General features: G+C 44.8%; 1 protein-coding gene across 1 annotated transcript in view; it reads right to left on the bottom strand.

Annotated features, from left to right (window-relative positions):
* Nucleotides 1-12434, bottom strand: part of LOC119161799 (tetratricopeptide repeat protein 28) — a 106649-nt gene that overhangs the window by 11388 nt on the left and 82827 nt on the right. Inside the window, exons 7-18 of the mRNA XM_075889280.1 lie at nucleotides 11808-12032; nucleotides 11191-11291; nucleotides 9764-9980; nucleotides 9037-9216; nucleotides 8395-8598; nucleotides 6478-6738; nucleotides 5582-5797; nucleotides 4748-4963; nucleotides 4041-4266; nucleotides 3120-3409; nucleotides 2064-2301; nucleotides 607-806 (exon numbers count right to left, since the gene is read on the bottom strand). Of these exons, the coding sequence (XP_075745395.1) occupies nucleotides 607-806; nucleotides 2064-2301; nucleotides 3120-3409; nucleotides 4041-4266; nucleotides 4748-4963; nucleotides 5582-5797; nucleotides 6478-6738; nucleotides 8395-8598; nucleotides 9037-9216; nucleotides 9764-9980; nucleotides 11191-11291; nucleotides 11808-12032 (2574 nt within the window). The remainder of the gene's footprint in view (nucleotides 1-606; nucleotides 807-2063; nucleotides 2302-3119; nucleotides 3410-4040; nucleotides 4267-4747; nucleotides 4964-5581; nucleotides 5798-6477; nucleotides 6739-8394; nucleotides 8599-9036; nucleotides 9217-9763; nucleotides 9981-11190; nucleotides 11292-11807; nucleotides 12033-12434) is intronic.

Genomic DNA, 12434 nt, shown 5'->3' with positions numbered 1-12434 from the left:
AACAATTAACAATCTTCATGCACCAACATCACCATGAACGTCATGATTGCATGATGAATAGTGGATTGACTATTGTGTCGCTTCAGCGACAGGGGAGTTTCAAGTAAAAACGCTTCTGCAAAACCTTTAGCTGCATGCATCTAGGCAACTTGCTGATTAAAACAAGAGACGTTACTCACCTCTGTTGCAGTGTTTCATTCCCCGTAGGTTTTTTTCGTCAGTGCTCATTATTTAAGAAATATTTGTAAAGTACAGTATTTCTAATATGCACAATTTGATTCGAGTACCAAGTAACACAGAACACTATTCTATTCTATATTTGAAATTTTTCAATATTCACACATCTCTATTTGCAGCAATCATGCACCTTGTTAGCGAGTTGGAAAATGGTCAGGACGGCCAGTGCAAACAAAACATGGACGTGATAAGAAAATGACGACACCAGCGCTTGTGTCGTCGTTTTCACCTCTTGCCCGTGTTTTGTTAGCACTGACTGTCATGAATCATGCACCTTTGCTAAACAATGTGAATCTGCTGCCATTCAAAGATGCATCTACGAACAGCCATGAATCAGCATTTTCTTTCTAAAGAAAGCAAAGTGCTCACCTGGCCAAAGCGGTCACTGGCTTCATCCCAGTGGCTCTGGCACGCGTCTTCGGTGTCCGGATCAACGCCGAGTGATTCTCGAAGTGCCGACAAGTGGCGCTCCAGAAGGGGAGCTTTCTTTGGAAGCTTGCCGTCTTTGTCCGGCAGGAGGGCTTCAGACTGGTTTTCGCTCAGAGGTGTCTCGGTGAACTTCACTATTCCTGTTGAGAAGACGTACAATAGCAGTGAGTGAGAAGTGCACATAAGAGAGCACTTACTGCGACACCGCAACGCCAATTCTGCGTTGCATCATATTTTACTTACAGTTAGTGTGACTTCCATGGAAATGCAATAAAGAAGAAAGCAAGAACAAACAGTTTGTGAGAAGCAGCACTTGACAAAATGAAAAACCTATTCAATGCATGCACTGATGGGCTAGTGGACAAGCCATGATATTGGTAAAGTTGAGAACAAAAGACACAATTATGCAGGCATGAAGGCGACACAAACGCTGGATTGGAACACGTTTTGTGCATGCACAAAGAAGACCCAGCATAACGAAAACGCAAACCTTAATGCTGGTCTGCAATGATTGCAGTCCAGTGCTTGTGTTTGCGTCTTCTTCACATGAGCTAGAATTTGTCTCGTGTACAGTTGCTTCATCAATTAACTTTGTCGGCTAGACTAACAGCATAGTTTTAATGACAAGCGATTCGCCACAGTTGAAAGTAGGGAAGCATGTCCTATCCTGTTAGCATTGTGTGCCACATTTTGCTTTTCAAACTTGCACATTAATATGGCAACACGAACCACCAGACTAGCAAGAGGACAGCAGATCTCCTTTATTTTCACTGTGGCAATGCAGGCAAGCAAGGTGACATTTTTTTGTCTCTTTGCACTTGATAAAACCTCGCAGCTGCATGTGGAAGCATTGGAGAGCGAGAATAGTGCAAGGCAAAGATGTGGCTGTGATTGCAGTGAAGATGTATGTTGAAGAAAAGCAACGGCTTCCTCTGTTTCATGGATACAGAAATGACTGATCGCTTCACAGTGTTTAAAAGCCATGGTACAGCATAGGAGCTATCACAATTAATTTATAACCACTGTAGAGTAGGCATTTTGGCTAGTTGGTTCGTGATAACGACTAGAACAGTGCTAAAACAACAGTACGAAAACCAGTGTCGCAATTTGTCTCCTTACTTTATCCTGTTATTTCAGCGCTGTTCTACCTGTAATTTTAACTCCTGTGTGGCGCTACAGTTCAACCAAAGTGATGCTGCATGATTTTTCAAGCCCCGATGCTTGGAAATTTCATGCAATTACAAGCATGCAAACCATCAGCCTTACTGTGGTTGCCTATGATTCCACTTTCATCAAACAAAATCAAATTTAAGTTGTTGAAGTGACTGATTGGGACAGGTAGCAATTTAATTAAGGAAGTTGAGACAGTGTTTGAGACAGCTTGTGACAGGTACTACCTTTGTGTGGGACCATGAGCCAGATAAGTAAGTGTCCCGCAGCCAGACTGAAGTAGAGAACGGTGGCCTTCTGCCGGTTGACAACTTCCAGCAGCAGGTTTAGGCTGTTGGGCACACAGGCGGTGGCTGCCAACGGGCTCCTGCGAGTCTCAAGGGCACGCTCTGCAAAGGAGCGGGTGCGGCTGCGCTCTGCCACCAACAGGGCCTCGTCCTGTCTGCCCAGGGACACCAGCACTCGCTGCATGCGGAAACGGTTGCCAACAGATGGCATTAGCCCACTGTAAGCTAAGCAAACCTTCCTGACCACTATTAAACTTGGGGTGTATGCATTAACGGAATACGACAAACGCCAAGCTTAACGTTACACCTGTGTTCCTGCTATTTCTCGAACTTAATGTTATGGGACATGAATATGGTTCACGCACCTCGTGTAGTTTTTGTGACAACTGTGCCACACTAAGGGAACCTCCTTTGACTATCCCGGATATACATAGCCAATACTACCCTTAAACATTTATGCATAATCATTTGTGCCACTTGGCAAGTTCTTCAAACTTCAGGGGGTAAAGCGATAAAGCGCACTTTATAAAATAAGTTCTGGCTACACAACACTACAAGCCACTGCTAAATGTACCATGGCTTGAGAGAAGCTGGGGGCATATTGTGGCAATCACTACACACAGTTATAAATTTTCTCAATATCCACACCCAGTTTGTTCAATCATTACTTTCCTTTGAAACATGGCAAGTTGTCCGTTTAAGCAGAACCAGCTTTAGAACTAGTTGCTATCTATGAACACTTAAAGGGTATAGCCCAAAAAATGATGAACACAGAAAATGGAAGCAAACAAGGGACTGGTGCTAAGTCTGTTGTCTGTTTCGATTTTCTGTGTTCATAGTTTTTTGTTCTACAATATTTGGTTGTCTTTTTAAGCTTGAAAGTCTGGCAATGCCATTGCTCATTGTTTGCTTCTCCTTACAATATAAGAACATACTGCCACGTCTTCTCAGCTAAAAGCAAAAAGGTCGGCGTCAAACGAAAAGGCATCAACTCACCTGCAGAGCCTGTGTCGTGTCGGCCAGGAACTCCGCAATGACAGGGTCAGCACCGCGATGCTCTCCGAGAGAGACTGCAGCCATCAGCGCCTCAAGAAGGTCATGAGCACGGGCCAGTTGCTGCTGCGCTCCATCCAGGTCACCCTGGAGCCACAGAACCAAGCCGAGCCGGTGCCTGACGCGGGCCTCTTCCTCCCGCTTGCCACCCCCGAGTTGCTCACACGCCTGCAGAGCCTGCTGCAGATAGCTGCATGCCTGGCTCACATGACCCAGGGCGTGGTGCACGCGACCTGCACCATCACGGGCAATGTTTTATAGAGCGCACCGGACACTACTGCCAGGAACTAATGAGTGACTCTGCCAGTGCTAACTTATATGGCCAAAAGTCTGAAAGGGTAAAAACTTTTTGAAGAAGGCTAGGAAAGGTAAAGCTAGAAGGCTGGCCTTACCTTTCCTACTTGTTTTCTGTTGATTGGCCAATGAAAGTCCAGTGCCATATGCTTCTCCGCAAGACAATGCCAGGGATATAATATTTCTGCTTTTAAACTTGGGTACACCAAGTGGCTACCATGACTGAATAACACAACATTCTTTTTCTTTAACACAGCAACTTTGGTTGTAGCCCTTTTTTAGAGTAGTACTCTATTTCTTAATGTTCCTCATTCTGAGTTGCCTTAAGAACCACATAAACTAACAAACCTACTCAATTCTTTGTCTGAGAAAGAACTCAAACTGCGAAAAAAAAAAAAAAACCCAGCCAGCAACAATTATGCTGAACAAGAGAAATTAAAGCAAGATTAATCGGCAGAATCTCAAATGTGATGGAAAACAAAGCAGTTTAGCAGCACACACTACGAGACTTTCAAAGTTAAGGTTGGGGTAATTTATGGCTGACAGTGGCTACAATATGTGCTCGCTCACCCAGGCTGCTGTAGGCTTCTGCTTTTGCCGCTTTGTCACCCAACTGAGCGGCGATGCTCAGGTTCTGTTCCTGCAACGAGACTGCCTTGTCGTAGTTGCCCAGAGCTTCGTGCGTCATTCCCAGGTTTCCATAAGCTCGCCCCTGGGCAGCCATGTTGTTTGTCTCTTCAGCAATCTCCAGGTCGATTTGGTGCCAGTGCAGGGCCTGGTCGTAATCGCCCATAGCCTGAAAAAGGTACAGTGGCACAACAGTTGAATCATGCGACCATGTGATACTTGACTCCGCTAGAAAGATTACATAGCAGCAGAATTAAACTACCTAACAGGCACAAAAAGTTATAGTGTTCTGCTGAATACATTATACTTCAATGAAATCAATGCATAGCCACAATGACAATATGTTACACTTAATGGCATTGAAAAATTAATGACATTTTTTAATTGATAAACTACTTTTGATGAATATTTCTACATCTTTCACTCAAATTTCTTCCAGCTGCATCTTATAAATAATTTCTTTGATAATGTTAGAACTGCAAACAAACGTTCACCATGGTTATTATTATCATGGCATACCATGTAATAATTATGCATCTATAGCACCACCTTCAGCTGTATTGACATTACATAACTCAAGTTTCCAGACACTTGATGGGAGTAACGTCAGCCTTGTGGCTCGGACATAAAGCTATGCCAAAGCGTATCACCTGGTAGACAGCGCCCATGCCGCAGGCGGCGTCTCCTCGAACGCATGGATCATCTTCTGCGAGCACCATCTGTCGCTCCAGACAGGCCAAGGCCTGTTCGTAGTTGCCCAGCTGGCGATGCAGAGCACCGAGTTCACCGTAAGCTGCTGCTTTCCCAGGCACTGCACTTTCGGCCGTCTGCTCGTGAGCCACGACCAAGCGCTTCTCTAGGCAGACCTGCACAAAAGGCAAGAGTCAATTAGTGCTTTTGGAAAGACATGGTGCATTACAGTTGGAGGAAGCACAGCAGCTAACACATCACCATTTGGCCCAATTGGCTAAGCATACGTCGTAAGGAAAGGTTGTTTTATGATAATAATAATCATATTCGGGGTTTTACGATCCAAAAACCACCATACGATTACGTGAGGCACTGAAAGGTTTAGCATATCACATTTAAACCACTTGCTGATTTCTTTCGTTTTCACTGAAGCTTGCACAATGACATAAAAATGCAAAGTGCCGAGGCAGGTAATTGAACTCACAATCTTGCATACGAAAAGATCTAAGCAACAAGACTATTATACGTAATCGAAATTTTTTTGCTGCCTTAGACAGCAATGGATGACATCGGCCAGGTGTGCTTATGCTACTTTGCAACTTTGCATTTAGGTCCTTTCAATACATATATGGTGACTTATTCAGGCAGCGACTTCTATAACTTGACTGGCAAAAACTGCTGCTAGGAAGACAATCACCAAAAACTCTTAGAGCTGCTTGCTGATTTAGCTTTGCAGCATAAAGAAAAAAAATCACAAAAACAATGCCTGCTTCCAGCAGTGAGAAGTCACTTACCAGGGCCTGTTGCAAGTTCCCGAGGCTCCGGTATGAGCTTCCAAGGCCCCTGTAAGCTCTCTCCTGGTCGCGGGGAGACTGCGCCTTGATGGCGATGCTCAGGTACTGCTCGTGGCACTTGACCGCTTCTTCGGGGTCACCAAGGGCGTCGTAGCACTCGCCAAGACTGCCATAGGCACGTCCTTTGTCCAGCAGAGTACTGCTGCTGCTTCCAAGCTAAGAACAAAAACGAGTCACGTGGATTCATTTCCCTGGACAATGTACACAATTATCAATAGGAAAAAACAATCGTTGCTAGTAGCCTGCTGTTGAATGAGAGCTACCAATGCGGTTCGAACACCAGCTTCCACCCTACATTTGGTGAAGTAAAACAAACACCGTGCCCTTTTTAATGTATCAGGCAATCCCAACTGCGGTTGCAGTAACGGTAGTTTTTAAATGAAGGTACAATCTGTCCAGAAAAGTGTGAGTATATACCAGTTGGTGACACACAATTAGCAAGACCACACGGGACATAAAAAGAGATGACACGAACCGGTACAGGATTGCTTCGTGTTGTCTCTTTCTGTGTACCATGTGGCCTTGCAGTTACCTTTGCTGGTACTTATTAGATATAAGTCGAAATCTACTTGCCACCACTAGCACTCAAGGCCTTACATGGAAGTTAACTGATGACATAACAATCAACTAACAGGCCAGAACCTGTCTATGGTTTTCTGTAAGCATGCGTGGAGCTCAAAGGAAAGGCCCTAACAGTAAAGCTGTCTGCATGAGCTGTAAAATGGTGAAAAGGGTAAGAGAAAAGGCTGCAATGTGAAACCTTAGCTTCGCACAGCAACAATTCCACATGCCTATTAGGACTTATAAACTGTAACCAATTGGCAGCCAGCACTAACCTGTTCGAGAAGTGCCAACTGTTGCTCGAAATACCCAATGGCATCCTCATAGTGTGCCAGCCCGAGACGAACCAGGCCCAAGTTGCCCAGGGCCTGCGTCTCGAGCGGACAGTCCCGCAGCTGTCGTGCCCGCTCCAGCTGTGCCTGGTAGCAGCGCAGGGCCATGCCCAACTGGCCCAGGGAGAGGTGCACTGCCCCCAGCCGCCCCTGTGCCAGGCACTCGCCACGCACGTCACCCAGCTCTTGTTGCAGAGCCAGCTCCTAAAGAAGAAGAGCACAAGGAGGCATGCAATTCGAGGCACTTCCATTATCACACAGCCGACAGAGCGCTTGGCTCATGACGTGTTCCAGTACTGCCAGCATAGAAAACATAATCTTGGCAAGTGTTATATCTAAAAGGGTGCATACAAGCGTGGTCGTCGGCAGAATTTTCTCTTGGGGGTGCAAACCAGTGCTGCTTTGCAGATGAGGAGGGGGTAGCCATAGAGTTTCCTAAATAAACACTAGAGGGAACTGAGGCACTAATGGGAGCTGCAACGGATGTCGCTTAAGCGAGCATGGGAATTATAGGTATGACATGAATTTTCCTAGTTTCGTTCTTTACATTCGTTCTCGCTTCGCGTGTCTTGAAGCTGCTTTGTCACGAAACAACAATCAACAAATGTTCGCAGTTACGCTTCACCATCTTAATCTTTTAGGTTTACCACTTCAAGTCAGGTCACGGAGTGAGAAACAGTTTGTTCTTTCCTTCAAAACAAAACCAAAACACAGCAATAAACGAAGCCACAAGTGTACTCGCCGCCCGTAAGCATGAAGACTAGGCAAATCCATGTCACACCCATAATTCCCATGGTGGCTGAATGATCACAGCACCAGTGTTTCCTCTAGTTAATTTTAAGAAAATCTATGGGGGTAGCACTGCTGTAGCTTGAGTGAGGGCATGTGCCGATGTGGCTTGATGTAGCCAAGTGCCCCCTTTGCAACCTTCCAGCCGACATCCATGTATACAAAGAAGCTGGTGTGAAACTCAGTATTGAACAATGTTACAGAAACCCACGCAAAAGAGGGTGCGAGGACAAACACACACACTGATCATCCTTTTGTCCTCTCTTGTGTATGTTCCTGTCAAATAATTCTACGATGATGTGCTTTACCTACACAACCTGTTCTATACGTCGGCAGTGCTAGCAAAAACTGTCACGCTCACTTGACATAGTTTGCTAACAGCGAGCAAACAATTAGGCTATTCGCATTAACTTGTGTTTATACCCTCATCTGACCACACTCACTAGAATACATTGAAGTTCACACTCGCATCTACTGGCACTCACTTTTGTACCCATGACCTGCTCAAATTCACTGTCTGCTCACTTATCTGCATGCCCACGACTACTTGCACTCATAGGGGCGCATTCATGTTCATACTCACACCTATCACTCCTCTTCATCCCTCACTCACAATCACACTCATACCACTGGCATGAGTGTGAACCAGTGTGCTTGCAATTAAACGGGTGTGCCAACTTATGTGCTTTTCATACCTGTTGCAAGGTAAAGATAGCAAAGAGGACAAAAAAAAAAACAGCGAGAAAAACAAAGCACAGTGAAAAGAAAACGGGGCAGGCTAGCTGCAAGCCTGTGTCATCTTTTTCATCTCATTGTGCCTTGTTTATCACGCTGTTTTCTTCTTTAATCCATTTTGAAAATGTACCAATGAGCCCAGTCTCAACTCCTTGGAACTTGAAAAGAACATTGGCAGCTTTGTGTAGACCTAGGCTTCAAGAAAGAGGCACGACACAGCAGCCAAAGACGGCAAATTGTGACTTTCTATGACTCTGGGCTCACTGCTCACAAGTTCCATTTTCCTGTTGCATATCACACTACACCACAGATATTTTCTTTATATGTGCCACCTACTTGCGTGTGGTAGCCGAGGGCTTTTTCGTAGCACTTCAGCTGTCGGTGACAGAGGCCCAGGGCACCGTATGCTGCAGCCTCGAGGTGACGCTCTTTGGACTGCCGCACCAACATCAGTTGCTTCTGGTACATCTGCACCGCTTCCTCGCTTTTTCCCATCTTCATCAGCACGTCACCCATATTGCCCAGTGCACGAAACTTGCCCTGCGTGTGCAGATCGCAGAAAAGAATGGCTATGGGTGGGCACTGTGATGCGCATATCGAGGCATGTTTTTCTAGTTAGTGCACTTTGCGATGACCTACAAACTAAGTATGGACGTTACCTATAAAATCACACTGCACTTGCCGTCTGTATCTCTACACCCAACACAAATATTATTCCAAAGATATGCTGATCATGAAAGAAGCTTGCCTTTGCTTTGGGATCATAAATATGATTGAGAACTTGCTTGTCAGCCAGGTCAGAGATGTACAGTCATGCCTTCAACTGCTCCAACATAGATGTTGGTGTCATTTCTGTTTTGTCAGGTGTCAGGAATGCTTCGAGCAACCCCAGGTAATGTTACGGTAAAGTGCAGAAGGCCTATTCCTTACGCAGCTGAAGTACTGTCGCAGACTGAAAGACAGAGAGCCTATACACACCTGCAGGTTCCGGGAGACCTGCGAGAGTGCGAGGAAGTACTTCTGGCACTCGTATGCAGCATCCAGGTTCCCCAGAGCGAGGTGTGAAAGGCCCAAGTTGCAGTAGGCTCGACCCATGTTGATGCGATCGTGCAGGTTCTTGGCCAGGGTGAGGTCTTTCTCGTAGTAATCGATGGCATCCTAAAAAACGGGGTAGCAGCATTTGCAATGTGTGTATCACTCTCTGCAGCTGCACGTCTGGTTATACTAGTACTGTAAAATTAGGGATGCAATTTAATTATTGATTATATAGCGTATCAGAATAATTTCTGTGCACTGTTTAAACTACACTTGTCGTAGGAATTTATGTACAACTAGTCAGTGAGATTAGGAAATTTTATGCATTCAGTTGCCAGAATCAACCATTTTAAATCCCTGATATACATAGACCATAAACTAATTGTGCACACTCAACAGTATAGCCGTCACGCAAAGTGGCGTAAGTGCAAGCAGAAGAATGCATTTTAGTGAAATGCAGTTGACTTGTTCAAATTTAAGATATTGATTAACAATTGATGCGCTCGCCCTGTAGCTTTTTTCGTCTCATCCCATGTTTTTTCATGCTCTTGTTAATTCATCCAACACATTAAACAAGCTATTCTTCGAAGTTTCATATGCGTGCACATAGTACATGTACACACACAATAATGACAAGTTGTGAACACCTCTGTCGCAGATGAGTGCGCACCTTGTAGTTTCCCAGGCAATAGTGGGCATAACCCAAGAAGTGGCAGGCCCTTGCTTGGGCCTCAGTGTCGCCCATCTCCTCAGAGAGGCGCAGGTAGTTCTCATAGTACGGCACGGCCTGGCCGAACTCTCCGCGCGAGCTGTAGCAGTTGCCCAGGTTGCACAGGGCACATGCCTCGCCTGCAGCATCCTTTAGTTCTCGTGCTATGTTCAAGTGGCTGGGAAGAAAGAACAAGACGGAAATACAAGCAATCAGTTAACTAAGGTATCCGAGTTTGGCGAAAGCAAACCTTTCATAAAATGCAATGAAAGTGTTCATCCCCTGCATTATGCTTCTCTGCATAGTGATTACATGCTGCGGAACATAATGCACAGTCAGCAATGACATGGAAACACAGACAGCAAAGGTGTGAGGACCCCCATGAAATGCATTTGCGAGCCACGCGACCACATACTAACAGTCTCTGGTAGCTGCCCTCTTTGAAATTATGCCATCTCCAGCATTAGTCCTGTTATCTTTTGCATTGTCTCTGCATTTCAAGAGCTGCATAACTTAGGCTATTTTTTTTCTGTCATGCAACAGTATCTTTCACCTGGCTTTCTTGCATTTTCTTTCTCGAAAACTGTGCACATGCTACTTCCCTATTAAAAATGTTATGTGACGATGACAGCATGCATGCAGTTTGTGACTCAAAAGCACTGACCAGGCGTACAACATTAAAGTAGGCAGAGGCACACAAGATAGACAGCAATTACTGTTGTGCAACAAAACATATGCTTCAAACTGTTCAACTGCTCTTAGACTGCAGGGCCAACCCACCTTTAAAAGTAAGAAATGACTGAGCACATGCACCAGCTTTTGAGAGAGAAGGTTAAGATAGGCTTTGCTATGTAGTGGCGCTGGCAATAGGAGCTCATAATAGCCAGAAACAGGATGATGATGATGCATGAGGCATAAGCTCAGCTAGGCATGTGTAAGATAGAACAGAACTAACACTTCAGAGTGCTGGGTATGAATGATGCTGTATTGCCCGGCTGGCCAGCTGCTGCTATGAATCAGTGCCCATCCAAATGGGTATATGTAGTCGATGGCCTGCATGTGCCAGCCTCTCACAGCTTTCGTACATTCTCGAAGGTGCATATTAGTTGCACCGAGAGTGTTATAGGTGCTGTGCTCATTGTTTTGCTAGCCCATTCTTAGCCAAAATGGCAAACTCATCGCACGATTAGAAAATTAAAGGAGCTGCTGAATATAGCAGTGCGTTACATGGTTGGTGTTATTTAGATGTGTCCATAGGCCAAACATTTCTTAGCTTGCAGACAGTAACCACTGCAAAGTGAACGAGCATACAGCATAAAAATTGTAGCCTATTCATTGTTCACAATAAGATGAAAAGGAAAAATCAATAAATAACATTAATTACTAACCTGTGGTAGTGAAGGAGGGCCATTTCATGACGCCCCAAGGCTTGGTACGCCACTGCCAAATTTCCGTGTGTTGAAGCTTCCGCACTGCGATCATTGACCTCCTGTGCACGCATAGTAAAACAAAACAGAAAAAGGCAGTTGGTGGGTGTGAACATCGTACTAAATTAATACAACATGCTTTTTGTGAAGTAATTAAAGATATATACAGTTGAACCCCTTTATGAGAGGCATGCTTTGGGTAGCAATTCTTGTCCTTTGTATGAGATGTCTCTTTTAATCAGGGTATCTCGAATACATTTTCCCATCAACCTGTATTTTATTGCAGGCACACTGGTGTCTATTTATACCCATTTGCTTCTTATATCAGTGTCTCTTATAAAGGAGCTCAACTGTACACTAGGCTTCGTACAATCTTCCTTCATAAAACAAATTTGGCTACTAGCTCAGTACAACCAAAATCACAGCTAGACATTGTTTAGAGCACTTAAGCAGTTTCGAAAGCAGTTTTTGCAAACAAATGTGTTGAGGCATCTGAAGTAGCTCATAATAACATAATGTACTGACAGAAATGGTCTGCCTATAATCATTGTATTTCTCTCCACCTTCACGATTTGTACCTTGGAGATGGTGAGTTCCTGCTTGTGGAGCTGAACAGCCTGTTCATAGTTGCCCATAGCACTCTGGGCATTGCCCATGTTGCCGTAGGCACGGCCCATGCCTGCCCGGTCTCCCAAGGACCGTGCTATGTTGAGGTGTGCCTGGTGTAGCTTCAAGGCTGCCTCATAATGGCCCGCCAGCTGGTACACTATGCCCAGGTTGGAGCAGGCACGCCCTTCGGCCACCTGCATCCCGAAAAAGTAGAAATTCTATAGTAAATCGACATTCTATTATCCACATAATGAGTGCAAATAAAGATAGCTTGTAAAAATATTAGCAGAATCATGTTATTCTTCCATTTCTGATGTGCTTCTATAGAAATGGCGGACAGACCTTCGCCTTGAACTACGAAATAGTTGAGGGCGTAAAGCCATGGAGGAGTGTTCACTTGCTAACAACCAGCACGTTGCTTAGCTAAAAGTGAAAACTAATCGAACTTTGCCCGGTTAGCTGGTGGGCATGTGTGCTGCTTTTGTCACGTCCAAGCACTGCGAGTGTCATAAAAGGGCATAAAGCGATAGAACAATATGTGTTTGAATCTATTCATTATAGAAAACATTTTACTTTTTTCTTATTATAACATATGC

This window comes from Rhipicephalus microplus, chromosome 3 (genome assembly GCF_043290135.1).
Source record: "Rhipicephalus microplus isolate Deutch F79 chromosome 3, USDA_Rmic, whole genome shotgun sequence".
NCBI lineage: Eukaryota > Metazoa > Arthropoda > Arachnida > Ixodida > Ixodidae > Rhipicephalus > Rhipicephalus microplus.
Note: the sequence above shows the minus strand (reverse complement) of the source record. Positions and strands in the feature narration are given on the sequence as shown.